Here is a 26235-nt window from a genome sequence, read left to right on the forward strand (position 1 = left end):
AAATGTATTCATTTGAAGCCCACTGGAAAATTGTGTGCCATAGGCAAAACTGAGTAAACATACAAAAGGGAAAATGATCATGATAATATGATAATATTTATCATAAAGCATCTAAGGCCCACACAGAATCTGTGCCCGCAAAAAAACTCCAACAACACCTCTGCAGATTTTTTTGCCACTGAAAAAATGTTATCTTGATTAAATACTGTTTATCACATTAAAAGAAAATTTCACAGATTGTCATTCCAGATCACTGCTGAAAACTGTGGGGAACAAAAATTTGCAAAGTCTGTTGGGGTCTGAGCATCAGTCTTGATATATGTCAATACTCAGATCTTACTTTGTGAACCAGTGTCCTCCAAAAGTGCATGTGATATGTAGTTGATGGTCCGGAGATATTCACAGTAAGCTTCCTGCAGAAAGACCATAAGCATGTAGTATTGTATTATTATTATTATTATTATTATTATTATTATTATCGTGATACACAGCAAACATCATAATAACTACGGCCAATGATACATTTCAATAGTACAAAGTATTAAAGAATTAAAGTAGTAAAGAACTAAAAAAAGCATTAGCCATTGTTGCTAAATTTGAAACCTCAAGCCGAAAATGCAGCTGTTTTTTTTTTAAAGTTAAAAATACATATTACCGTTAAACTTGAATTAAAAGCCTAGTCCCAGTTAAACGCCCAGTCCCTTTTACTGGCCTGGTGTGGCTACACATTTTGACAAATAAAGGCCTGTCTCAATTAGATGCCTGGTCTGGTTGCCAAACTGTTATTTTCATGTAAGTTCTTTGGATGTGTAAAACTGTATTGTTTCCTGCCCTCCTGAGCTAACAATAGTTAGATTGTGCATAGGTTTAACTTTTATCAATATGGAGATGTTACACATTGTTAGCTTGGTCGATTTCACTATACTGAAACAACGAGCACCAGAGAAGTTCCTGAGTCATTCAGATTTACCATCGTGACAAACAACAAATGGTGACTCCCTTCTTCTAAAGCTGTCATAAAGTCATAATATGTGTCCAGTCCCCGATTACCTAGACAGTTATTTATATTAATTTAATCCTTAAAGGTCCATCAATCAAAATAATCAAAAGTGTTTGTCATAAAAATTAATCCAAGTGAATGAATATGAATAATGTTTTAACAGGATTAAGTAGTGTTGTGTCGGTATGGCGGGTGCTGTTATCCTCAGGTGCTATCTAACAAGTATCATAAAATAACTGATATGTTATTTGAAGCCTAATTTTTATACGAGTAATATTCTTCGCTGAGCAACAGTTTTGTGTGAAAGGAATTAAAGGCCTGTCCCATATAGCTGGCTGTCCCAAATATAAGCCTGCTAAGTTCAGCAATTTAAGCAAATAATAGCCCTGGCTACTAATTTAAGTTTTATGGTGTGTAAAAATTGAAAAAATAGATATCTAGTGTCAAATGTCCTCAATGACTTAATATCTTAATAACTGGCGTACATAACGTTACTTCCTGTGATGAGAAGGATAGCACATGTAATACTGATACCATGTTACAGCTTATTAAGGCGAGATATGTGAAGCAATTTAACCTACTAGGAATATTATCTGTCTGTATTCTCATTAGTTGCACCTGTCTAATTCAATTTGGTGATCTAACGTTATTATAATACTCTGAAATAAAAAGTGGCCTCAAGTGTTTATTAGCACGTTTTATTCGTGTTTCAATAAAAGTGAAAGGCAATAGTGCTTTTATAATAAATAAACTTCTTCTAAAATTACATTAGTGATACCTACAATAATAGTGAGTAGTCAGTGAAAAAGTAAAGTGCAAACATTTAAAAACAACTGAAATTAATAAAATGAACATTAATAGCGTTGAGTAGTGTAATGACACCTGTCAGTGATAACAACAACACACCTCGGTGTTTAACTGACAGGTTAGCTAGCTAACCCTCTAACGGTTTCCGCCCCCCTCCGTCTGTTTACATCACAACACAGTGTTTCCTCTGCGGTAAAAACCTTCGTGTCATGGCTGCTGTCAGGCTGTGTAACACACTACCTTGTGTTTGTTCTCTCCGTCCAGTTGTATCGCTACTTTTGCCATTTTCATAGCATTTTGAAGGGGCTTCACCCCACTGTCAGCTGTAGCCATGGTCATTCCAGATCCGGATCCTCTGCTTTTCCTCTTCTCCGCTTCCTCTTTCTTCTTCGCTGTGCTCAGTCATGGCGGTCACAATATAAAGGCACATACTGCCCCCTACTGTAGGGGACTGGCAGAGTCAAGGCACTTACTTATCTGAATGCTGATGTTACAGTAATGGATAAATTAACGATTGTTATGTTTTTGGGTTGCTCGTCCGTCCCATTCTCTGTACACGCCATACCTCAAGAACAGCTCAAGGGAATTTCTTATCATTTGGCACAAACGTCCCCTTGAAATCAGTAATGAACTGATAAGATTTTGGTGGTCATAGGTCACAGGTCAAAGGTCAAAGTCACTGTGACCTTATTTGTCTCATCCTTTCACACACAAACAGCTCAAGGGAATTTCTTCAAATTTGACACAAATGTCAACTCAAACAGAAGAAGGTCAAGGTCGGTGTGACCTCACAAAACATGTTTTTGGCCATAACTCAAGAATTCTCATGCAAATAATGGCAAAACTTCACACAAATGTCAATTAGGATAAAAATATGAAGTGATGACGTTTTACATCTAAAAGGTCAAAGGTCAGTTTCACTGTGACATCATAATATACTGCATAAAACACTTATCTGGCCATTATTCAATGTCATATCTTAGGAACAGAAGGGGAGACATTTGGTAAGATACTGAATTGGTGACACTCATCTTGGGTGCTCAGCTTGAAACTGAGTTGATTATATAGATCTTCTGTGCTGCCAGAGGGGAGAAGTGTGTCAAAGTATTTACAAACATGGATGTAAACTAGATAAGAGAAACTTGACTGGTACGTGGAGCAATACCACTATATAATATAATTTTGATTTGTTAATTAAACACAGATACTATGCTATTAAAACAGTCATAAAACAGTTTATGATTCAAAAGGTTGGTTTTTTTTTTTAAATTGCAAAAAAAATTGGATGGATTAGCCCACTGAACAGGCCAACAGGGCACAGGCTCATGTCCCCAAAGCATTAGCCCCACCCCCCAGCATTCACCAGCAAAATGTCACTCAATGTAGTATGTACAGATCAGGAAGACACACAAAAAGACCACAAATAAAATAAAATGCAAAGCTACTGCAAAGAGATACAAAATGACTACAACTAGGGACAAAACAACCATAAAGAGACACATGTATAAATAGAAACAAAATGACAAAAACAATTTCAATTGCCTTTATTTAAATATTCACAAGATATTGTTTCTCTCTCTCTCTTGTTTTTTTGTGACACCCATGCAAAAAAGCTGTTGTGCTGTTAACAGTGAATCCATTTTTAAAGCTGTATCTGGTTCCTGATCTGCATGAAAACACACATTGATACGATGATTTGCTGATTTCCTGATAACCATGATTTTTGGATATTGTCTAAATCATATCCAGGAGTATTAAGGCTGTGTATGTGGATGAGTTGTGCAAAATGTCAAGCAACTTACACTTATGACTGTGGTGTTATAGCCATTGTGTTGTTAGTATTTGCAATTACATAATGAATTTAAGAGTTACAGCAGATGCTGAATTTGCCACACCTCAAAGATATAGACAACCAACTGTAGGAAAAATGTGGGATGTATCAAATTCACCCATTCATGATTTTTTTCAGGCTAATACAGACTTGATTGTGGCCTATACTGAGAGATTGGACCATGAATGCAAGACAGATGCTGGGAGCATTTTAACATGCTGCAGTATTACTGTTATGCATGTGTATATGTTCCTCTATTCTCATTGCTAACTTCCTGTGGTTGATTTTGTCAACATACTGTGTAGAGAGGCGTTTTGTGACTTCTTCTAAGTAATGTCATCTTACATTAACCTTTAGACGTGAGAACGATAATGCAGGATTGAATCACTCTGAATAAAAAGTTATACTACACAGTGTGCAGGTCTTCTCTTTTGTGAGCTAAGCAAAATTGCAATACATCACAAATCTGTGAGAGTTGACAGCTATATTAAGTTGTATAAAGCATTTTTATTTTCATTTTATGAATGCATATATCGATATATTTGTAGAATGCAATTAAAAAGAATAAAGCAATCAGCAAAACAATCAATAGCTGCACTAAAAACCGTCTTGGAAAACAGATGTTTTCGTTATCATGAAAGATCAGACGGAGCTGTATCATGGCTTGAGGGTGAGTAGATGGAGATGTTTCATCATTTGCTGCTGAATTGCTGTTGGTTGAAAGCTCTCTGTGCCCAGTTCACATTCTGGCTCACGCAGATCTCATTCCCTCTGGCAGTGCTGATCCTGCGGAAGAAAAAATTTCAGTAACAACACAGTTAGGACTGAAAAAATAATTTTCAACATTTTATCTGTTGTGTTTTAATCAGTCAATCAAAACTTTAATACACTCATAAATAAAATGTAAGACATTACATAGAATGAATCATACTCAAAAGCACAATTTAAAAACATGTACATGCAAAAACAAAAACACAAGAGTATTAATCAGTGTCTTATATAGAGACAGCTATACCAATGCCTCCCAAACTGGGATTAGTAGAGTGCAGTGTTAAACTTAAAACGTTGCCCAATATTTATATACTTTGCTTCATTATTCTTTCTGTTTTGTGCTCAGATAAAAACTGCCTAACACTGTTGCTCTGGTGAGAATCACTCTAGTGACATAAACAAATGTCAGACGTACACAAATCCCTTTTCCTGACAGCTGCTGTGAGTCTTGATGACGGAAATAATTTGCAGCTGCGGCACCCGTCCTGTATAGAATTGAAAGCAGCATGATCCGGGCGTCATTTCATTCAAGGCTTGAGCTGGTAAAACAAAACAAAACAAGAATCATTTAGCATCACGTAGCATCAACATGTGTGTTGCTGCATGCTGGCAACATCACATCTGCCTGAGAGACATTCAGTGCACAAACACAAATCTTAGGTCAGTATTATAATGTGTAAGGCTTATTTCTGCTCTATCATTCTCATATCATTAATATTTATTGATGTGTACAGCTTATTTCTGCACAAATATTATCCTTATTCTCATACATTATATTTCTTTCCTTTTTTTGCACTTGCATTTTTACATATGTTTTTAAAATTTCCTGTATTTTGTTACCTACTCTATGTGCCTCTGCAAACCTATAGATTCTGTGCTTTGACTTCACCTTTATTTACTACAGGAATTCCAGTAAACTAAATATAACTCAAAGTATGATTGGAAAAATATGCAATCGCAAATGACAAAATATAGATTTAACTAAGAAATTTTAGTGAGCTTTGTCACTTCACTGAGGGAGATTAAGATCAAGATCTCTTTTGCATTTTTCTGGGAATTTGTAACTATTTGAGTTTTTATTATGCAAATAAAAGCTCCGACAGGATGATTCTTGTCTACATTTTTAGGCCCATATATACAGCTATAATCATTTTGTCAAATTAAGAATTGTTACTGTTTTTTTTAATGTAATTTAATAGTAAACTGCATATAAAAAAAATTAAAAATATAAAAATTTAAAAATCCAAAACCTGCTCTAAAACATTGGAAGGGGGTGGTATTTAAATCACACAATCAGATACGTTAAGAATAAAGATTGCATGAGATAATGGTATCAGGTGTTGTATATGTATAAAATGAAATAGTAAAATTTTAAAAGGTCATTGGAAGCCTAATCCAGAAAACAAATGACATCTCTCTCCACTATGATTTATAAATGAGACTGACAGACTTACGCATGGCAGTGCAGTAAACAGTGAGCAGCAGCAGGAGTCCCACTGTATTGATGAGAGCCTTCATGATGTCCTCAGTGCAGACGTGATGATGCTCTTCTGTCTGTGCTGTATGAAGTGATTCGCTCTGATCACTACGTGTCTTATAGCTGCTTACATGTTCTCATGCTATAGCAATTCTAAGAAAAGGACCACAGTGGGTGTTGTCACAGTGCTGAGGAAGTTCGAGGGTCACCTTAGGATGGCAAGATTAACAATTGACGAGATTGAGATGTTGAGATGTTAATTACAACACAACCAGATAACAAGTAGGATAAACATTTATATCTGATGAAGCTGAGAACTTTTACTTTGAAAGCAATGAAAAATGATTTTAAGGTTAAAGATAGAGTTATCAGCCTGGTTTGGTTCACTGTCCAACATCCACCGCAATCCACTAAACAAAATCATAACAATGAGCAGTAAAATAATCGGACTGGCAAAGGAACCACTTCTCAGCATCTACAATAGAAGCACTAAACAAAAAGGTTTTCAGATAGCTTCAGACACCACCCACACACTGCACAGCCATTACAAACCCCTACCCTCAGGTCTCAGGTACAGATCTCTTCCTTTTGAAACAAAGAGAGCCATGTCCAGCTTTGTACCCTCATCCATCAGACTATTGAATAACAGCTGATTTGATCTGGTATGTGTATGCTTGTGGGTGTGTGTGTTTGTTTTTCTCTCCTTTTAACATTTGTATTCGTATTTTTAACTTTTTAACATTTGTATTTATCTATTTGTATTTATTTTGTTTAATATGCACTGTCGCTCTTCATAGATGAAGTTCCTCACAGACAAATAAAGTTCTTTGAATTGAATTAAGTTTAGGTTAAGGGTAAAGGTTGTTTTTATGTCAATGAGGGACAAACGTGTGTCTGAGTGCCAATAAACCACTAAATGCTGCATGCCGGACCAAGTGTTTTAACTTAGGCCATTTTATATATGATATCAATGTTACTCTATCTTCCTGAACCAAGTAAAAGTGATGTAATCATGAAATCTAATCATCAAATTAAAAACATGACAGTAAAATTTCACCACTGTTTCAGTATCAGGTTAGAGAGGGTGTTGTGGCCTTGTTGCAGCGCTGCCTTTACAATAAATGATGGCATATGAAGATGCACATCACACCACAGACCAGCAGCCTCTACTGATGCTATCAGGACAGATAGAGATTTTGCTGATGCTGGCGTATTAAAGTGTGGTCACACAGCAGCAAAATAAATAGGCTGTGTGAAAATAACACATTTCACACATGCACACAATAAGTTTGCAAGTCATGCTCAAACCTCACTGATCTTATCACAACAAGAAAACAGCTTGCGGTGTAAATTTGTGCAGGGGCTGCAAATCTTCAGAATGTAAAAAAAAAAGAAAGAAAGAAAGAAACACGCATAGCACATATATTGCATTTGCACTTTTCAAAGATATTGCATCTATGTGTATTTGATTCCAACTGTAACATTATAGTTTTGTTTTGTTTTTGTTTTTTGTCCAAAGCAATGTCCAGTATATCACTGTTGTCATAGCTGAGTGAAACAAGGCAAGGACTCAAACACACAGCTGGCAGACAGAGCAGATGAGCTGAATTCAAAGTTTACATGGGTCAATAATCAGAGCTTAATTCAGCAACAGGCAATCAGACCAAGCAATTGGAGCAGGCGCGCAGGTGGCAAAAAATAAATAAGAGAGTAGAGTAATGTCAATAATAGCATTAGCAAGTGTTATCCGATTTTCCATATTTCTGAATCCTGTTTACCAAAAGGTGGAAAATAGAACTGATATGTGAGTGTGAACACTGAAGACAGATTCACAAGCTGCCCAGCTGTCCTTAGCACAGCTCACCTTGGAGTACATGATATATATCTTATATATCTTACAACAAAGCAGTCAGCAGGCCATACAACAAGCCTTTAGCAACTGAAGAGCCATGTTTTTCTCACGAGTTGGCAAAGAAAACACATCTAAAATGAGAATTAATGTTACATCCAACAGGTCAGATCTGTTGGATCATAGTGAGCAGCATTTGAATGTGTTCCATATCATAGGATAAGATGTTCTGTGGTATCCGTTTAATTAGGGAAACAAAACTTAATAAATTACATTACATTAACAAATTAATTATTATATATGGAAATTAATCTTCCATGTCATCTAGATTGTATTTCTTTAGTTGAAGTCTGCTATTGCCCAACTGTCTGATAATCCATAAAAGGCCTTAACAAGGGAGATGTTTTGTTACACTCTAATAAATGCAATCAGAAAACACACAGAACCAGCAATTTCGCTCAAAACATCAGTCACGTTTTTATTAAAATAGAAAGTCCTCACACATTTTGCCTGAAAAACCAGGCAATAATTCATCACAGTATTATACAATAATACATCCTCATTGCTGCTAACCGCTGCCCTCAGTGTTGTGGAGTTGATTGTAGAGATCCAGAGCCCACTGGAAAGATCCACTGTAGCAGATCTCTTTTCCTCTGATAGTCTGGACTCTGTGAAACATACAGGAGAGAAAACTCAGATCATGCCTCTTCTTTTGTGTTTTAAGAGTAATTATAAAGCATGCTGTGGCTTTGTATTGATGCCTGGAGGTCATCCATTATTCTATTCGTCATTTCATCTTCAGTTATGAGACAATAACAGCAGCACAATGTGGCACAAACTTACATGAATGCCTCCTTCAGACAGGAGCTGTGGGTCTTGATAATGTTGGATACCCTCTTCACATGTATACTGCGGTTGTAAAAGCCGAAGCAGCAGTTTCCAGGTGCCATGTTGATCTGAAGAGCTGTAGCTGTGAGGAAGGTAAATGGATAAAGTCAATCCAAACATGTCTGTGAACAAACTCTGCAGACGATGAGGCACAAACACAGACACAAACTCACGTGTGGCGTCACAGCAGCAGGCAATGAGCAGCAGCAGCCCCATAGTGATGCACAGAGTCTTCATGATGCTGTCAGTGAAAGGATGAGGAGGATGATGCTGTTCTTCTTCTCTCTTTGCTGTGATCGACTCTCGGCACTGTGTCTGATATAAATCCTGTCCATTGTGGAACCGAAAGGTGTATGATGTACGTCAGCCTTTCCATGCTACATTAATCCTGCCGTGAGACATCGGGGAGAATTTCCCCACACCTCCTCAGAACTTCCACTGCCAAGAAAGGCTCAGATGACTGCTGATGATGACTTTTGTTGTAAAGATTAAAATCAGCTCCCCGACCACAGAAAACAGAAGAGCCTCTTCAGTATTTATCTCGTCTACATCTCAGTGCACTTTTAGACTGTGTGTCACAGCTCAGGTTTCTTAGGTTGTTTTTATTCAGTTATGTTGTTTCCTGTTTTACTTTGAAACTCACATCTCTTCTTATTTCAAATCACTTCACTTCCTGCCCCTGTGTGTTTTCCCTCCCTTTTCATGGCTTCACTTGTGTCTGATTGTCTGTCCTGCCCTGATTAGTCTCACCTGTGCCTTGTTATCCTTCCCCTCACCACAGTATTTAGTGTGTGCCTTGTTTTCTCTCTGTGCCAGTTTGTCTTAGCTCCTTGTATGTCGACGTTCCAGCTTTTTGATTCCCTCTTTGTTGGGTTTTTGGACTTAGCCTGTTTTTTGACTCTGCCTCTGCCTCGTCCCTTTTTGGATACTTTTGCCTCTACTGATCTCCCTGTGTGTACCTCAACCTATTTTGTCCAGTAAAGACTTTTTACTTACCTGAACTGCCTCTTGAGTCGTGCGTTTGAGTCCATTCTCTCCTGGTTCACCAGTTTTAACACTGTGGAAAGGTTAAAGGGCCAGTGTGTAATATTTGGCATGGTTTATTGTCAATCTGAATCTGAATCTGAATATTCTACCCATTAATATGTTTATACAAGTGTATGATCGCTATAAAATAAAATTCGTTTGGTTTTCGTAGCCTTATAATTATGCTTTTATATATATATATAGCAAGGGCCTTGCTTTAGAGAGATCGCCATCTTGCGCCACCATGTATGTACGGCAGACCGAGTGGACAATCCAGCCAGCCAGAGAACGCGTTTCGCGTGTATAAATAAACCAACGAAGACAGCGGAAGGAGGAGGAAACAGCACAGAGTGTTAGTAGTTTGTCGATAGAGAGTAGTGAAAAGTTTTTTTAGTTATAAAGTTTGCGAATGGACCACACTTACCACGCAACAGGAGAGAATGAACCTGAACCGTCATCTGCGAGGAAAAGTAGACGCAACTTCACTCCTTGTGATGCACTCTCTGCGGCACTTTTCCTCCTGATGATATATCTCCCCAACGATGGTAGCAGTAGCACCGAATCCCATTCTGTGCATTCAGCCTGTCTTCTCGCCCGCTCAGCATCAAACACATGGAGTTCCTCATCTGTATGCTCTGGCTCAAACAGGTATGGCTCTGGGTCTGTGTCCGCTACAAGAAACTCTTCAAAATCGCGTTCGAAGTCGACCATTGCAGCTACTATAGTCCGGAGATATCGCTAGGCTAAATAAACAGCTGAGCTCTGTTTACCTGCTACGCTGTCAGTCATTGTGCGGGCTGGAGATTGGTGGAGCAGAGAGGGGAGGGGGTCCCCACTCGGTATGGTAAACAAGTATGTGTGTAAAGTTATGACGTGTGTCTGTTACGCCAGAAGAGTCAGAGTTTGGGACGGAGTGGAGTGTTACCGGAGTTTCTGGAGTGCTCAAATAAACGGGCCTTTTTCCAGAACGCTCCTCTGGTCTCCTGCTCGTGAGGGATTCATTACAATATCGTAACATGGCTTAGATTTCTAAATAAACATTCACCTTGTGGCTAGATAGACCTACTCCTGAAAAATTCATGCGCAAGGCTTTTTGTCCTTATGAGGCCACCGTCATTTACCCGATGGGAGGGGTGAGCGAGTGAGCCCTGCAATCTAGAATTTGGCCACTGATGTCACTGTTTTCAACCCATTTTACACACTGGCCCTTTAAAGTTGTGTTAGTATGCCATAAAATTGTCATTAAAAGTTAATTAAAAAGTCCAAGTATACTATGTCATTAAAAAAAAAAAAAAAGTCATGATGTGTGCACTTTTCCTGTGTGGCCCAAAATAACATGCTGGCTCTGTAAAATGGCACTCAGTCATCAAAACTTTGAAAACTCATGATCTAAAATCAATTGTTTCAAAATGCTTTAAAATGATCAGATTTGCTGTTAAGTTTCTACTGAGGGTAATTCCCCCCAAACCCCCTGAAGGGTTGGGTTGCCCCCCAGTGTTTACAGGTGATTACACCCATGGGATAATACATGATGATCTGAAAAGTTTCTGTCAACCTCTGATTTTAAACCATGTTTGGATGGTCGAGCAGTTTAAAATGCAGTAAGTGTGATTCCCACTGACCTGCAGGAGAAAATGACCATTAGAGTCTGTATGTGTGAGGGTTCATACGTCTGTACATCACAGTAACAGGAGCGGCTGTCCAGGTAACATTTCTCACTGTAGAATAGAAAACTCTAAAATTGTAAATGGTGTAGCTGTTTATAATGGGATAATGGGGACATATTGCCTGTTTACTTTTTTTTAAAGTTGCAAGTTGTGTCAGTGAGCCTTGTTTGACACAACTTGACCGTGTTTGTATGAACACACACACGCACACACACACACACACACACACACACAGCAAGATGACAGTAAAATGTCAAAGGATGAATATAAATAAATCAGGGAAAAACATGGTTCTTAAAATACTTTTGCTTCAAAGAAAGATCAATGGCTTTCGTTTGTAAAAAAAAAAAACAAAAAAAAAAAAAAACTATTTTCTCAGATGGCTCATGGGTTATAAATACAAACAAAAATACCATGAGTCAATCAAAAATACCATGAGTCAGTTCCCCTCTTTATGCTAATCTTTGCGGTTCAGACCGAAGTGATGGAGATGGCATGATGTTCGTGAGATCTTATCACAGCTGCTTTCAGATGCATACACAAACCCAGATTTAGCAAAGCATCTCTGACCTATTTAGATCTCTTCTGTGCGTGCACTTGCAACTCAATCAATTTCCTCATAGCTCTGTCAATGGTTTCTAGAATAATTTAGCACAATTGCAGTTATGTTGCTGATATCTGACATCAGATGAATAATGAATGATGAATAATAGGCATCGCAATATACAGTAGTGCACAAAACCAAAACCCAAGCAGACACAGCCACTAAATTAAAAGTTGTGGATCATATTTAGATCTTAAGCTTAACTTAGGTAAATAAAATAAAATATGTTCTACATTATATTTAGTATTGTGAGCAGAGATCACTCACTGGGCAGCAGAACGTCCTCTTTCTGTGTTATTAGTATATCATGACTGTTGCGTTACTGGATTATAATTACTGACTGATCAGAATGTTAATGTAGCAGCTGGTCAAAGTGGAGCGAATTCTAGTGAATTGGGAAGTACAGTATATAACAACGCAACATATATTCTTTGAAATGTAGTGAGTAGAAGTGTGTGTGTGTGTGTGTGTGTGTGTGTGTGTGTGTGTGTGTATGAGAGAGAGAGAGAGAGAAAGAGGTGGGTGGGTGGGTCATCTCCACAATCGTAGGCCGTGTTGAAGCAGACACATAGAGAAATCCCCACTTAAGGTCATCATATTGACAAATCCAACATTCTCACCACAGTCAGATCTTACATTCAGATAAAGATTGATATTTCAGACTATTTGAGACTTTTAATTCCATTGCGTCATGTATAGGCTACAATAATGACAAAACAATGGTACCTTGCCTTAATATAGTGCTGCATAAATTATGCCAAAGGTGGATTTACCAAAGGTAAACCATTACTTAACCAGGGGCATAATGTGAGCTTGTCTGTAATGTTATGTTTTCATGTGATGGACATGAAAACAGAATGGCCATGGTAAAAGTAGCAAATGACTGTCTACCACAAGAACAACAACAATATTCTGTACCAATACTCAGCAGTGGCACAACAGTAAGAACTGGTATGCGCAACTAAAAGTGTTGACTTCCCAGTGAACACTTTTTAACCTTAATGCTGCTGTTGCACTTTTTTTGTGTTAAAATGTAGAACAATGCTTATCATCTGTCTTTCAAGTTTACATAAACACTTAGTTATCAGTTTATTAGGTACATGGGTAAATCCTCCCTTCATTTAGGTACTAATGTTGACATTAGTAGTGACACTGTTTTCAAGAGGTGTTGATTCAACTGTATGATTATCAAGCTACAGCAGCAGCTACAGATGGAGTGCTGCTGGATTGAATTGCATTATACTAACAGGTATTTCAATTATTTTGTACACTTCATGTATATCACTGAGGTCACCATCAGCAGAACTGATAGATGGAAAACTTCATTAACAACAGGACATAAAAACTGGATCAAGTAACTCATTCAATCACTCTGTATATTATGTCAGTACATTTATAGTCTGCATTCAAAAACATGTTTTGCTTATTGTTACTTCACCTGGATGTTTGAGCTTCACTGTGCAGAATGGATGATGAAGGGAGGAAGGAAGGAGGATATGCAGTAGTGAAGCAGGAATTATCTTGTGTCCAACTGTTAAAGATCCAGTGTGCAGGGTTTAAAAGGATATAATTGGTAGGAATGAAAAGTAATTTTCATAACTATGTTTTCATCACCTGAAAATAGGAATCGGTGCATTTTCATTATTTTAGAAAGAGCCATTTATGTCTCTGTCATTTTGTTTCTACGGTAGCCCAGAATGGACAAACCAAACATTGGCTCTAGATAAGGCTATTTGTGTTTTTGCTTGGTTCACAGGAGAAATTTTAGTTTGGTGCAATCTGCAACCTCACCAGTAGATGCCACTAATCCTCCACATTGGACCTTTAAACTTTTGAAATGAACAATATTTGCATATTCACAGATTCTGGATTTTTCATGGAAGGAAATAGAGTAAATGAAAAAAAGCATTCATTCATTTAGTCATCTATTCATCCATTCATTATCTGTGACTGCTTATCTTGTTAAGTGACCTCTTGACATGTCGCTGGGCTATCACATAGAGACAAATGAGACAAAAAAAAACCCATCAAAATCTTTATATTTCTACATATATTATTCTCACAATTTTCATTTACTATTATTCTTATTTATGCACACAATATGATTATATTTCAGATTTACACAATGAGCAAGGAGAAGTATCTTAATATTTATAGTTCTCTAACCTGTCAGTGAGCCTGGCCTTATTCTAGCCAGTTAATAACAATAAAATCACCCCCTGCACATTTTACGTCTGCATGAAGTTGTCAAGATTTCAGTCTTTGAAGATACCTAGGTAGTTGCCTCAAACCGATTTATATGGTCATATTTTCTCTAGACGGCAGGAGACGCTGTATCATATACCCTCCAGGATTTTGCTCCACTTGCACTTCCGGGTTCTAATGTTTACAACTGGGAGCACCATAGAAAGCTGCTGCTGTGGCTGCAGCTGGCTCATGAAAACCATCTCTCATGTTAAACACAACATGCACCTGAAGTGCTAGGATATATACACTCTGACGGTAGGCTATGACACGAGACTGCACGAGTCATGACGACATAACATTCTGGCACGAGCTAGTAGACGTAGCAGGCTCATTCAGGCTGCTCAGGCTAACAAGCTAACGTTAGCATGTTGTAATGAACACAAGTGGACAGACATCAGTCGTAACGTCACTGTCAGAATATTTTAGACGTTTTATTCTGTTGGTTTTATCGAAAATAAATGAGTTAGGCCTAACTACTGTGCAAACATAACGTAATGTTAATGTTAGAAAAAACATTTATCTTATTATCTAGGATTTGGTTAACCTACAGCTCACAAGGTTTTTGAATGTAACTCCTGTTACCTATTGTTTTACTGTATCCTATTAATTTATACTTTGTAACGTTATATTATATTCCTGAAACTGCACTGGATGTTGCTGATACATGTCGTGTTTTTAAATAGCTTTGTGACCGTGGCACCTTGGCAGCAAGTAGTAGTTTAGCAAATACTGCTGCTGATAATTGCATCATAAAAACATGTTCACTTAATAGCAATTTATTAAATTTAAAGTTTTAAATGTAGGGGAATCGAATTGTTTCAATAATATTTGTGTAAAGGTATTCATAAATGCTTCTCACTTATTTAAAAACTAATGAAATGTATACAGATATTTTTTTATTTGTGAAATTTGTCTTGTGTATGTGCAGCTGCGCTTTATATTTGCAAATCAGTTTTTTTGAGGTTACAATTTTTTTTTTGTATTTGTGGAAAGTGTTTTATATTTACAGATTACACTGACACGTGTATTGCTGATCTGTTCACACAAATAATTGAGACAAATCTGTCTCTGTAAAAATATAAAAACATGTTGATGCACAGAAGGTTTGGGAAATAGCTAACTCTAACATTAGTATAGCCTACTCTTTTGGATAGTAAAGTGTATCAGCATCAACAGTAAGTTTAAGATTATATATATTTTAAATAATTGTTTATTATGCAAAGATAGATGAGACAAAGTTAATCTCATTGTTACTTAAGCTGTAAATCTTTACAGTGGCACAGGCAGCAGGGCTCCATCATCGAGATCAGCTGCTGAGGGCTGAGAGTATAGAATAAACTATGAAGAAGAAGAGCCGACGTCCAAGGTCATCTGAGACTTCACGACAGACCAGCAGGACACAGACAACAGTGGGCGTCGGCACGGAGAAGAGGCCGCCTGGAAATAGAGGGAGACCTCGCAAGACTGTTCCTGTAACCACAGACAGTTTCTACCATGATAACACTGCAAAAGACAAAACTGCTAACGTAGACTGTAGAGTGGCGGCATCTGACGACACACAAAAATATCCACAGAGCAAGTCTAGATCTTCAGGTGCGTGTCTCAGAACCAGTGCTAATGAATTGCCTCTTGTCACAGTTTCCTCCAGAGAACGATCAAACATAGTGTCCATTTGCTGATTTTGGGTCTTGACTGAAAAAACACTGATCTGTTATTTCGTCCAGCAGGTAGACTGTCAACTGCCGTCTGTCGGCTCTGCCACGGGAAGTTCTCTCCACGCAGCCTGCGGCACGCCTTCAACAAGTGGCCTCAGGATTCCATCGATATTGTTGATGACGAGTCTGACGCGGCGGCACAGTCACCCCTTTTATTTCACACAGACTTCCAGCAACTGGTCGGGGTCCAGTTGGACCGTGACCCCCGGTTATCAGAGTTTATCTGCAAGAAATGCCACTCTAAGTTCTACAAGTGCCACAGCATCCTAGTCAGGTTTCTGCAGAGGGTCAACCTCCCACCACTTGGGAAAGAAAACCTCAAAAGCTGGTGAGTCTAAGGAAAATATCTCCCTGAGTGTTGACTTTAAAAGTGTGTGTTTGCTTTAGTATTCTCAAAGCTTCAGGCAGAAAATCTACAAATATAAGCAACTGTTTGTTTCTATTTCAGGAAGAAGTGTCCAGAGGCCTCAGTAAACCATGGCTCAGCAAGTAAATTAAAGAATTTTTCTTTGTTTTTGCTACAGAAATGACATAAAACACAGGTTAACTGACTGCACTACTCTGTTAATACATTCTTCTGTTTTCTTTCAGCACCACAGTCCTTTACCTCAGACCCTAAGTGCCTCCACAGCCTGGTGTCCTGGGCTCACCACCACGGAGAGGCCTGCCGCTCCTGTCCCAACCTGAGAGAGGTGTTGGAGGGCCAGTGCTGGGGCTCAGTTAAGGCCGTCTGGGGTTGCGTTGATGGTCACAGATACATCATGGACACATGCACAGGCACTCCCAACCCAGGATACACAATGAATTTAAGCAGCGGACCATTAGGGAGTGGCAATGGTGATGGAGTGATGTCAGAGGAGGAGGAACAGGAGGAGGAAGATGAAGAGGAGCAGCCCAGTGGGAATGGAAGGACCCCAGCAGGAAATATGGACACTCTGGCTCAACACAGTCCACCTGCAGTCACAGCACAGACTCAGAGCTCAGCACTGGCTGACTGGACCACTAACACTGAAGGTGAGACTGTTGATAGATCATGAGATCTCCAGAAGGTGTGAGGCAGCATCAGCTGTACATTAGTGTCAAAGGACCTTATTTTACACCCGACGCAAAGCAGCACACAATGCAGCGCAACCGTCATTGCTAGCTTCAGACTGACGGTTGTCATTTCCAGGGACAGCGTCCACGTTGAGTAAGTAGCAAATGTACTTGCGTCCATGGGCGAGTAGGCTTTAAAATGAGGTGTGGTCAGACACATTAGCGTATTGCTATTTTGAGCAATTAACCAACAAAAACCTGATCTACAGTCAGAATGGTGCAGTATTTTCCTGCTATTTAAAGAGGGCACATCATTCAGATTGTAAGATGAGCCTACAGAGGTGGATTTACAACACATGTACACTCTGCTTGTTACACACACAGGGACGTGCGGACGGGTGAAATAAAACACCAGTAATGAGAAAAAATATTTATTATATTCTGTAAAATGTGAACATAGCAGAGAGCAGAGCAGAGCTGCTGTCTGACTCTCCATTAATAGTGGTGCTGTGCACATTTATGCACAAGGAGCAGGGCAAACTTTAGTGCACAATATACAGGTGCACCAGGCTTCTAAAGGGAATTCATGTAAAGGATATTTCCCTGACACTGAACAGCATCTGTTTCTCAGTCACATTTCCATTATAGCTGTGAGTTGTTTTGCAAACATGTTTTGTGTATATGCATACTCAAAACATTTTGCAGCTGTAAATTTGCAGCTCAGTAGATGTGATGAGATACACTTTGTGGCTGTACTCGGGTTAATGCAACACCACACCATCATCTGTATTTCCTGAATAGTGTCTATTAGCGGCATGGAAACTACTTCCTCTTACCCTTTTTTCTTCTCTTTCTCAAAACTAGTTTTGCTGTACATGTGTTAAGGTGAAGTCAATGTCAAATGAAATCAGCCATAACAGTCCTGCAATAAATGTTGCATTTGCAAAGATTATAAAATTCTGTTAAAGCGAAACTGTCGTAGAGAGGTGTTGATTTAACTCTTCGATCATTTTGGAGGAGGTAGTTTGCGATGCTGTTGCAGTGTATTGTGCTGTATTTAGCCTCCACTGATATAAAGGTGGTAGACATAAGAGCTTAAAACCATTCCTTAAATGTTTTATGGATACCAGCCCTGGTTTATTCATGAGGAGTCAGCTGCAGGATTTTAAAGGTTCATGTACACAGATGAAGCAGCCAGACTGTAAACAGTACCTTGTTTACTCCCTACATGTAGAGACAACCAGTGGAGCATTGATATGTCAATAATTCTCTACTGTGTCTCCTGACACAGATGTTCAGAACTCATCACAATGAATCGTCTGAATGCTTGTTTGGCTTGTGTAGTGTCTGTATGAATGTTTGACTCACATGGTTGTGCTTTTTTCTCAATTAGGTTTTACAGGTCATGAGGAGGCGTCGTCTCCTGCTCCGGCCCAGCTGGAGGACAGGGCTGCTGATAGTGATCTGTCTGACAGGTTAGTCACACTGTTGATCTTTCTCATCTGATTCTGTCTTATAACCATCAATTTGTGGTAGAACTGTACTTTTTGGATGCTTCTCAGCTTTCTAAGTGATGATTTTTAAGTGAAGATTGATAAAAGGCCACAACATCTACAAGAACTGTAACTGTGTGTGTGTGTGTGTGTGTGTGTGTGTGTGTGTGTGTGTGTAGGGTCATTTCCGAGGATGACTTTGAGGAGACTAGAAAAGAAGGATTATCAGATGATGAGTTATTTGAGCCGTTCTCAGACAAGAGGTGGGTTAATTTATTCTTTAGCAGAGTTTTTTTTTCCCATCTCAAACAGCAGAGATGTTCTGAAAATGACTTCTTACAGAAACCCAGGTTTGGTTTTTAGAGTACCTTTCTCTCCCCCTCCCAGAGCTCGCAGGGTGACCGTCCCCAGCAAGAGAAGAAGAAGCCCGAAGGCCCTGGAGGAGCCCAAAATAAAAAAAAAACCTGGACCCAAACCTGGCTGGAAGAACAAGTTCAAACCTAAAGCGTACGTATTTGACACAACTTGAGTCCTACATTTCCTTAAATACACAACCTCCAGTCAGGAACAGTTACACGTAATATTTAAATGTGTAGTTTATCTCAGTTGGAAGGATATTATATTCTGTTAAAATGTTTTTAGACCATGTTCATTCATTGTAGTTGACTATTTTAACTTTAACAGATGTGCATGAAAGCTACAGTTAGAATCTGTTATAATAAATCTTTGTTATATTTGGTTAAACTGTCATTGCATCCATACAGACGTACGTGAGAAAGAAAATCTGTGGAAAACATCATACTTCTCTACCTCCTCGTAGTGCTTCTAAAGGCATTTGGAAAAATCCACTGTAGGTGAACGAAAAAAGTCAGTCGGACCCGAGGAGTCTCTAACGCAGCTGGCAGTCATGTCAATCACCGCTCATGAACTGCGGTCAGACTGTCAATATTTGAGTGTACTGTTTAGCTGTAGAACAAGAAAGTTTGTGACCCGGCCTCCATGTTGGCAACAGTTAAACCAACAACGAAGCACCTCCCACCAGGAGGAGCAGACACTCTGCCTAACTTTTACAGCTAAACAGTACACAGTAAACAGTAAAATATGTTTCTGAAAACATTTGACACAAGAAAAAGGCAATGCAGTAACGGAATCTTGATTTATATTTGATCAGCACTGTGTAGTTTGACAGCAGTTCATGAGCAGTGATTGACATGACTGACAGCTGCATTTGAGACTCCTCAGCTCTGATTGGTTGTTTTTGCTCAGATGCGATGGGTTCTTGCAAATGCCCTTGGAAGCATCATGAGGAGGAGGAGGAGAAACCAAATTTTTTTGTACCGACTGTCTTTGGTATGTCTTAGGTATTTCTGTGTGGATATACTGATACACTGAACGAAAATATAAACGCAACACTTTTGTTTTTGCTCCCATTTTTCATGAGCTGAACTCAAAGATTTAAAACATTTTCTATATACACAAAAGACCATTTCCTCACAAATATTGTTCACAAATCTGTCTAAAATCTGTGTTAGTGAGCACTTCTCCTTTGCCGAGATAATCCATCCCACCTCACAGGTGTGGCATATCAAGATGCTGATTAGACAGCATGATTATTGCACAGGTGTGCCTTAGGCTGGCCACAATAAAAGGCCACTCTGAAATGTGCAGTTTTGCTTTAACTGGGGGGGGGGTGTCAGAAAACCAGTCAGTATCTGGTGTGACCACCATTTGCCTCACGCAGTGCAACACATCTCCTTCACATTGAGTTGATCAGGTTGTTGATTGTGGCCTGTGGAATGTTGGTCCACTCCTCTTCAATGGCTGTGCGAAGTTGCTGGATATTGGCAGGAACTGGAACACGCTGTCGTATACGCCAATCCAAAGCATCCCAAACATGCTCAATGGGTGACATGTCTGGTGAGTATGCTGGCCATGCAAGAACTGGGATGTTTTCAGCTTCCAGGAATTGTGTACAGATCCTTGCAACATGGGGCTGTGCATTATCATGCTGCAACATGAGGTGATGGTCGTGGATGAATGGCACAACAATGGGCCTCAGGATCTCGTCATGGTATCTCTGCATTCGAAATGCCATCAATAAAATGCACCTGTGTTCGTTGTCCATAACATACGCCTGCCCATACCATAACCCCACCGCCACCATGGGCCACTGCCATCTGCCCTGAACAGTGAAAACTGGGATTCATCCGTGAAGAGAACACCTCTCCAACGTGCCAGATGCCATCGAATGTGAGCATTTGCCCACTCAAGTCGGTTACAACGACGAACTGCAGTCAGGTCGAGACCCCGATGAGGACGACAAGCATGCAGATGAGCTTCCCTGAGACGGTTTCTGACAGTTTGTGCAGAAATTCTTTGGTTATCCAAACCAATTGTTGCAGCAGCTGTCCGGGTGGCTGGTCTCAGATGATCTTGGAGGTGAACATGCTGGATGTGGAGGTCCTGGGCTGGTGTGGTTACACGTGGTCTACGGTTGTGAGGCTGGTTGGATGTACTGCCAAATTGTCTGAAACGCCTTTGGAGACGGCTTATGGTAGAGAAATGAACATTCAATTCACAGGCAACAGCTCTGGTGGACATTCCTGCAGTCAGCATCCCTCAAAACTTGCGACATCTGTGGCATTGTGCTGTGTGATAAAACTGAACATTTTGGAGTGGCCTTTTATTGTGGCCAGCCTAAGGCACACCTGTGCAATATTCATGCTGTCTAATCAGCATCTTGATATGCCACACCTGTGAGGTGGGATGGATTATCTCAGCAAAGGAGAAGTGCTTACTAACACAGATTTAGACAGATTTGTGAACAATATTTGTGAGAAAATGGTCTTTTGTGTATATAGAAAATGTTTTAGATCTTTGAGTTCAGCTCATGAAAAATGGGAGCAAAAACAAAAGTGTGGCATTTATATTTTTGTTCAGTGTAGTTCCAGCGAATATGACAAAAAGTTATTTTTATAGAAGATACCAACTGTAGCTTTAACAAACCACTATTGTGGTTTTACTTTCAGAGAGGAGCTGCCCAACATCTACAAGTGTCCATATCAGGGATGTACAGCCGTCTATAGAGCTCCTGATGGTTTAAAGGTCAGAATTCACAAACTCTTAACATAATTTCACTTTATCCAAGTGACACATGCTCAGTAATTGGATTACTAATGATGTATATTACTCTTAGGACGCTTACTTAGTATCGGGTGTCCGGCCTATACATAGCTAATTTCACTTTATTTTTTTACAGTAAAAGAATAATATCCTATAATATGTAAAGTACAATTAATATTCTATAATATTGTTAATATATAAATATATTACTCTTAATCTTGACTGTCTATATGACTGGTTTTCTTATTGGGGGGGGGGGGGGTTTAGAAACACATCAAAGAGCACCATGAGGAGATGAGAGAGCGCCCCTGCCCTCATCCTGGCTGCAACAAGGTTTTCATGATCGATCGCTACCTCCAGCGACACGTCAAGCTCATCCACACTGGTGAGGTCAAAAGCAAGACTTTGTTTTACATGTGCTGTTCTTCCCACCTGGGGCCTCTGTCATAGAACAAGTTCAGCCTAATCTGGCTCTCTTTGGGCTACTTGGCTTCACGGGGCCTAACATTTGCGATCCTAGTTCCTACATGAAACTGCACACAACAAGGTCTGTGGATTATCATTTAAAATACATTTGAAAAACTCAACATCAATGTCTGAACTTCAAATAGATGTGCCATGTTATACAGACTGTAAAATCAAAGAGGCATTTGTTTTAGGTGTCAATGTGTATTTTTGCTTTAACTTAACATTGTCATCTTAGTGGTTTTTGTTTGTTTGTTTGTTTGTTTCAGAGGAGAGGAACTACATTTGTGACCAGTGTGGCCAAACCTTTAAACAGAGGAAACACCTTTCAGTTCACCAGATGAGACATTCAGGGGCCAAACCACTGCAGTAAGAACTGACGATGTGATTTTTTGCTTTAAAACTTATGTAGCTCATGAATAATTATTTCAACTTGTAGATATAAAATGAAGCATCATTCTGACACTGCACTGCATTTTTTGATTTTGGATTTAGATTTCAAATATTAAAGCATGGACTGGAGACAAAGGCCATATTTAATGTTAATGTTTTTTTTTCTCCTATAGATGTGAGGTGTGTGGCTTCCAGTGTCGTCAGCGAGCGTCACTGAAATATCACATGACCAAACACAAGGCCGAGGCTGACCTGGAGTTTGCATGCCTGATCTGCGGAAAGCGCTTTGAGAAGGCCCACAACCTGAACGTCCACATGTCCATGGTCCACCCACTGACTCAGACTGAGGTTCAACGAGGCAACAGCCAGCAGCAGCACCAGCCGCCGCTGTACTCTGACCTGCACACCATCACTCTGACCGGGGAGGTGGTTCAGCCAGACCAGGACAGATGACGGCAGGGAGTCCAGGTCCAGGTCTGCTGCACGGGTACATAAACTGTGGGAGTTTCCCAGTTCTGACAGCCTCTACTGCAGTTTCCATTTTTTCCACATTCAGGTCATGGACTGTGATGGGACCTGCCGTATGGCAAAACAGATGTTTATCTCAGTTCTCTACCAATATTGCAATTTTAGCTCAGCTTTTGTGTCATAACAACACAATTTAGTGGATCAGTTTTTTTATATTTACTGTCTTATGGACTGCTCTACAGCTTTCAGGAGTCACTTTTCATTCCAAACTCAAATCTTCCAACAACTTTAGATTTTAGCTTGTTTTTGGGGAAGCAGCCAGCTTTCCTTCACATATAACATTGACAAACGCTGCAGTGCACCCTGACGCCATGTAGTGAAGGCATCAAGAATCTTAGGATCCAAGTTTCTGGGTCAAAAGGTGGGGTGTTTTGTTCTCATGCACAGTATGAACTGAATAGGGACCTAGTAAAAAGAACCACCAGGCTTACGTGTTTACAGTGTAGTCAAAATTAGTCACGTTTTAATAAGGAAATCAGCCGATAATGATTATAATAACTGTTCTGATTTCATGGTGAGCATGGTGCGAGTGGAAACAGTAGGACAAAGTAGAGATATTTACCCCGGCCTGTCTTCTCATTTAGCTCACTGTGGCTGCTCCTGACTGTTTTATCACTCCCTGCAATTTTTTAAATTCATCTGCTGTCCAAAAATGGCCACTGTCGGTGTTGTCAGTGCTAACCTTAGTAAAACATGCACTGCATTTCTTGTAACTGCTTTACAATAAAAGTCACCCTGTGTTTTGCCCGAGCAGCAACCTGCAGGGCTGAAAAATGAAGGCAACACTGAAGTGCCAAAAACTGCAGTTCTTTTAACGGCTACTTGAGGCTGGCTCCAAAAGTGAGTCAGTCTCCACAGACCCTAATGATAAAATGCCAGACTTTACAGCAGAAATAAACATGTTTACAGCCTGTTACATAAAACGGTTTTGGTCTCTAAAGCTAATTTCAACCTTTCATGACAGCTGTACGAGAGATCAATTTTTATATAACTCACCCATTCACTTCTTATTAAGGCTTGAAGTTATGCATATTTAGAGGTAGGGCCACTAGCGTGACAAGGCATCGCTACAGTCTGAGTCAGATTCACCCCTTGCTCCTTTACAGCTGCACCTTATTGTCAAGATGGTGACCACAGAAATGCAGAAGTCAAGGCAACAAAACGACAGTCCACAAACCAACGGGTGACATCAAGGTAGCTGCGTACCTTATTTTATGAAGTCTATGGTTTCACCAGTTGAATGCTTTTCATGTGAAGCAGCAGCAGTAGGTAATGTAAGGTTGTCCTGTCAAACCCACATTTGTAGGTAGGCACTTGAATCCAGGGTGGGAATGGTGGACTCTGACAAAAAACATAGCAATTTAGAATCTTAATGTTTATAAATTGAAAGGCGACAACAACTTTTGGTGCCTCTGTTTCAGATCTGATGTAAAGATGATTTTACACTGCCTGGGGACGATATGGATCTATACGCAGTTTTATTTGATTGCTGAAGTGCACAGTAGCAGCCACATATAAATGACTGTGTAACCTATAGCAATGCAGTTCTAAGTCCTATAATGCAATATTCGTGTTACCTAAATATATGTGAAGCACTTGTGTGGGCTGTGTAATCACACAGTGCAAATAGCTTCAAGAATATTCACTTCACTTTTATTAGGTCACTGTTTTTTATTAAGTTATTACAATGCTAAGCACTCTTTTTAAGAGTTTATATCTGTATTGTAAACAGTGGAAAGGGCTTCAGATGTACATGTGTATAATAAAGTCCTGTGTCTATTATGTGTAAAAAGACAAATAAAATGTAGAAGTTTTTTTTTTGTTTGTTTTTTTTTACAAAACTGAGTATTTAGACTCGTAAAATCTGAACTATTTAATAAATATAACAAGAGGAACATGTTTTCTCTTAGATGTAAAGTTGGATTACAGTAAAACAAATAAAGTACCTGGTGTAAAGTCAGATACCGTAACTGTCTAAAAGACACTTCCGAACCTCAAAAGGAATGTAAAAGATTTTGTAGTAAAAGTGGTGTCACAGTTCACTTTAGACAGTTTTTATGACTGAACATGAGTTGGCAGCTTTTCAGAGGAAGTCCATCTCCGGGCTGAGGCTGTGAGGGTCAAGGTGCACAGAGAGAGCTGCTGCCACCTCTGGGTCCAAGTCTGCACTCTGGGACTCCAGCTGGACCAGGAAATAAGTGATGAAGACAAGACAGGAGAGTGTGAGAAAGATGTGTGTCAATGGAGGATCTTACCAAGAGGTGTAGTATAGATGTGTACCGTATATACAACATGCATGTGTGTGTCCATCTGTCATGCATTCATAACACAAGTAGACAGCAGACACATCGCTGTTCACACGTTTCTATCGTGTGTCCAGCTGACCACTTGGGTTTAGATTTCATTACCGCCTGTGTCATCTACGCTACAAGGTCAAAGGGCCCCGCATCCAGTTATTGCATCCACACTCTCACTAGCTGTTCACTAGAATGTTTGCTAGTCATGTTAGTGGTTGTGTTGGTACAGCTGGAAGTATTGCTGTCAGCAGACTTCCACACCTCTCCTTCCATAGGGAAAAACAATTGACAGCCACACAGCACTTCGTCAAACTTATCATAAATGGGCAAGTTATAAAGCGTTAGTGCGCAGTCACTAAAACAACCGCCCATCCTGCATTAATGATGTAATCCTTGTCAGGGACACATCAGGGTGCATTAGCATTTACATTAAGTATGTGAACAGGCTCTTTGTTGGTTACCTGTCTGAGTTGGCCAGAGGACAGGGTAGTAGGAGATGTCTGTGAGATCACTCTGAGGAGAAACTGTTTGGCGTGGCTCACAATCTGGAAAGGCTCCATCTGACAAAATAATTCATAGGTTTGACTTCAGAGCAGCATCACAGGTTTGAATGACAATCATCACCCTGATATGAACCATCATTCTTACATTTGGTTAAAAATTACACTATATTGAAATGGTCTTAAAAAGCATAAATGTAAGTGTTTGATACCTGTAGACACTCTGTCTGAGGCTCAGTCACCTGATTGTCAGAGGGATCAGTGGCTGGTTTAAGTGTGTGTCCGTCCAGGAAAAGCTGCAGCAGATTGATGTAGCAGAGGACAGCAGTATGGAGGAACCCCGGACAGCGCACAGCTCTCTGCAGCAGCTCAGCACTCTGCTGGAGCAGCAGGCTAAACACACACACACACACACACACACACACACACACACACACACACACACACACACACACACACACACACAGACATTACAAAATGGAACTGTACAAATACAGTACAAATGGAAGTGCAGAATTC

General features: G+C 39.6%; 5 protein-coding genes across 13 annotated transcripts in view; 1 reads left to right on the forward strand and 4 right to left on the reverse strand.

The window, feature by feature from the left end:
• vps9d1 (VPS9 domain containing 1) overlaps window positions 1-2176 on the reverse strand; it is a 54698-nt gene extending 52522 nt beyond the window's left edge. The window contains exons 1-2 of one of the 2 annotated variants that reach the window (XM_049573717.1): window positions 2048-2176; window positions 341-413 (exon numbers count right to left, since the gene is read on the reverse strand). In XM_049573717.1, coding sequence (XP_049429674.1) covers window positions 341-413; window positions 2048-2146 — 172 coding nt within the window. In that variant the 5' untranslated portion in view covers window positions 2147-2176. The remainder of the gene's footprint in view (window positions 1-340; window positions 414-2047) is intronic. The other variant, XM_049573718.1, reaches the window with a different exon arrangement.
• Window positions 2177-3363: 1187 nt separating this feature from the next.
• On the reverse strand, window positions 3364-5982 carry LOC125887158 (C-C motif chemokine 3-like). The gene is made up of 3 exons (XM_049573747.1): window positions 5864-5982; window positions 4825-4948; window positions 3364-4424 (listed from the first exon to the last, which is right to left on the reverse strand). Exons 1-3 carry the CDS (start codon window positions 5925-5927, stop codon window positions 4331-4333), a joined length of 282 nt encoding a protein of 93 aa, XP_049429704.1. The 5' UTR covers window positions 5928-5982; the 3' UTR covers window positions 3364-4330.
• A 2252-nt stretch (window positions 5983-8234) lies between these two features.
• LOC125887157 (C-C motif chemokine 4-like) lies at window positions 8235-9186 on the reverse strand. Its single transcript, XM_049573746.1, has 3 exons — window positions 8797-9186; window positions 8579-8705; window positions 8235-8403 (listed from the first exon to the last, which is right to left on the reverse strand). The coding sequence occupies exons 1-3, from the start codon at window positions 8858-8860 to the stop codon at window positions 8304-8306; spliced, it is 291 nt and encodes a 96-aa protein (XP_049429703.1). The 5' UTR covers window positions 8861-9186; the 3' UTR covers window positions 8235-8303.
• A 5115-nt stretch (window positions 9187-14301) lies between these two features.
• znf276 (zinc finger protein 276) lies at window positions 14302-24679 on the forward strand. 2 transcript variants are annotated; one of them, XM_049573719.1, is made up of 12 exons: window positions 14302-14422; window positions 15443-15760; window positions 15892-16210; window positions 16331-16371; window positions 16474-16896; window positions 18311-18392; window positions 18590-18673; window positions 18798-18917; window positions 21440-21515; window positions 21801-21918; window positions 22268-22367; window positions 22565-24679. In XM_049573719.1, exons 2-12 carry the CDS (start codon window positions 15508-15510, stop codon window positions 22842-22844), a joined length of 1896 nt encoding a protein of 631 aa, XP_049429676.1. In that variant the 5' UTR covers window positions 14302-14422; window positions 15443-15507; the 3' UTR covers window positions 22845-24679. The 2 variants fall into 2 exon arrangements, with proteins under 2 accessions (XP_049429676.1, XP_049429677.1); XM_049573720.1 differs by having other exon boundaries at window positions 15895-16210; window positions 22565-24678.
• LOC125887136 (Fanconi anemia group A protein-like) overlaps window positions 24571-26235 on the reverse strand; it is a 29767-nt gene continuing 28102 nt past the window's right edge. For 5 of the 7 annotated variants that reach the window (XM_049573712.1, XM_049573706.1, XM_049573711.1 and 2 more), the window contains 3 exons: window positions 25929-26109; window positions 25678-25776; window positions 24571-25101 (listed from right to left, as the gene is read on the reverse strand). In XM_049573712.1, coding sequence (XP_049429669.1) covers window positions 25003-25101; window positions 25678-25776; window positions 25929-26109 — 379 coding nt within the window. In that variant the 3' untranslated portion in view covers window positions 24571-25002. The remainder of the gene's footprint in view (window positions 25102-25677; window positions 25777-25928; window positions 26110-26235) is intronic. The other 2 variants (XM_049573708.1, XM_049573707.1) reach the window with 1 other exon arrangement.

Source organism: Epinephelus fuscoguttatus, linkage group LG4 (genome assembly GCF_011397635.1).
Source record: "Epinephelus fuscoguttatus linkage group LG4, E.fuscoguttatus.final_Chr_v1".
In the NCBI taxonomy this organism is placed as follows: domain Eukaryota; kingdom Metazoa; phylum Chordata; class Actinopteri; order Perciformes; family Serranidae; genus Epinephelus; species Epinephelus fuscoguttatus.

Excerpts from the sequence above, each read along its gene's own strand:
- znf276 (XM_049573719.1), top strand. The coding sequence starts at position 15,508 with ATGAAGAAGAAGAGCCGACGTCCAAGGTCATCTGAGACTTCACGACAG. Across the intron at positions 15,761-15,891 it reads GAGCAAGTCTAGATCTTCAG|CAGGTAGACTGTCAACTGCC; the intron begins GTGCGTGTCTCA and ends TATTTCGTCCAG. Across the intron at positions 22,368-22,564 it reads TCAGGGGCCAAACCACTGCA|ATGTGAGGTGTGTGGCTTCC; the intron begins GTAAGAACTGAC and ends TTTCTCCTATAG.
- LOC125887158 (XM_049573747.1), bottom strand. The coding sequence starts at position 5,927 with ATGAAGGCTCTCATCAATACAGTGGGACTCCTGCTGCTGCTCACTGTT. Across the intron at positions 4,949-5,863 it reads TGTTTACTGCACTGCCATGC|CTCAAGCCTTGAATGAAATG; the intron begins GTAAGTCTGTCA and ends TTGTTTTACCAG. Across the intron at positions 4,425-4,824 it reads TGTCAGGAAAAGGGATTTGT|GATCAGCACTGCCAGAGGGA; the intron begins GTACGTCTGACA and ends TTTCTTCCGCAG.
- LOC125887157 (XM_049573746.1), bottom strand. The coding sequence starts at position 8,860 with ATGAAGACTCTGTGCATCACTATGGGGCTGCTGCTGCTCATTGCCTGC. Across the intron at positions 8,706-8,796 it reads CTGCTGCTGTGACGCCACAC|CTACAGCTCTTCAGATCAAC; the intron begins GTGAGTTTGTGT and ends CCTTCCTCACAG. Across the intron at positions 8,404-8,578 it reads TGTCTGAAGGAGGCATTCAT|AGTCCAGACTATCAGAGGAA; the intron begins GTAAGTTTGTGC and ends TATGTTTCACAG.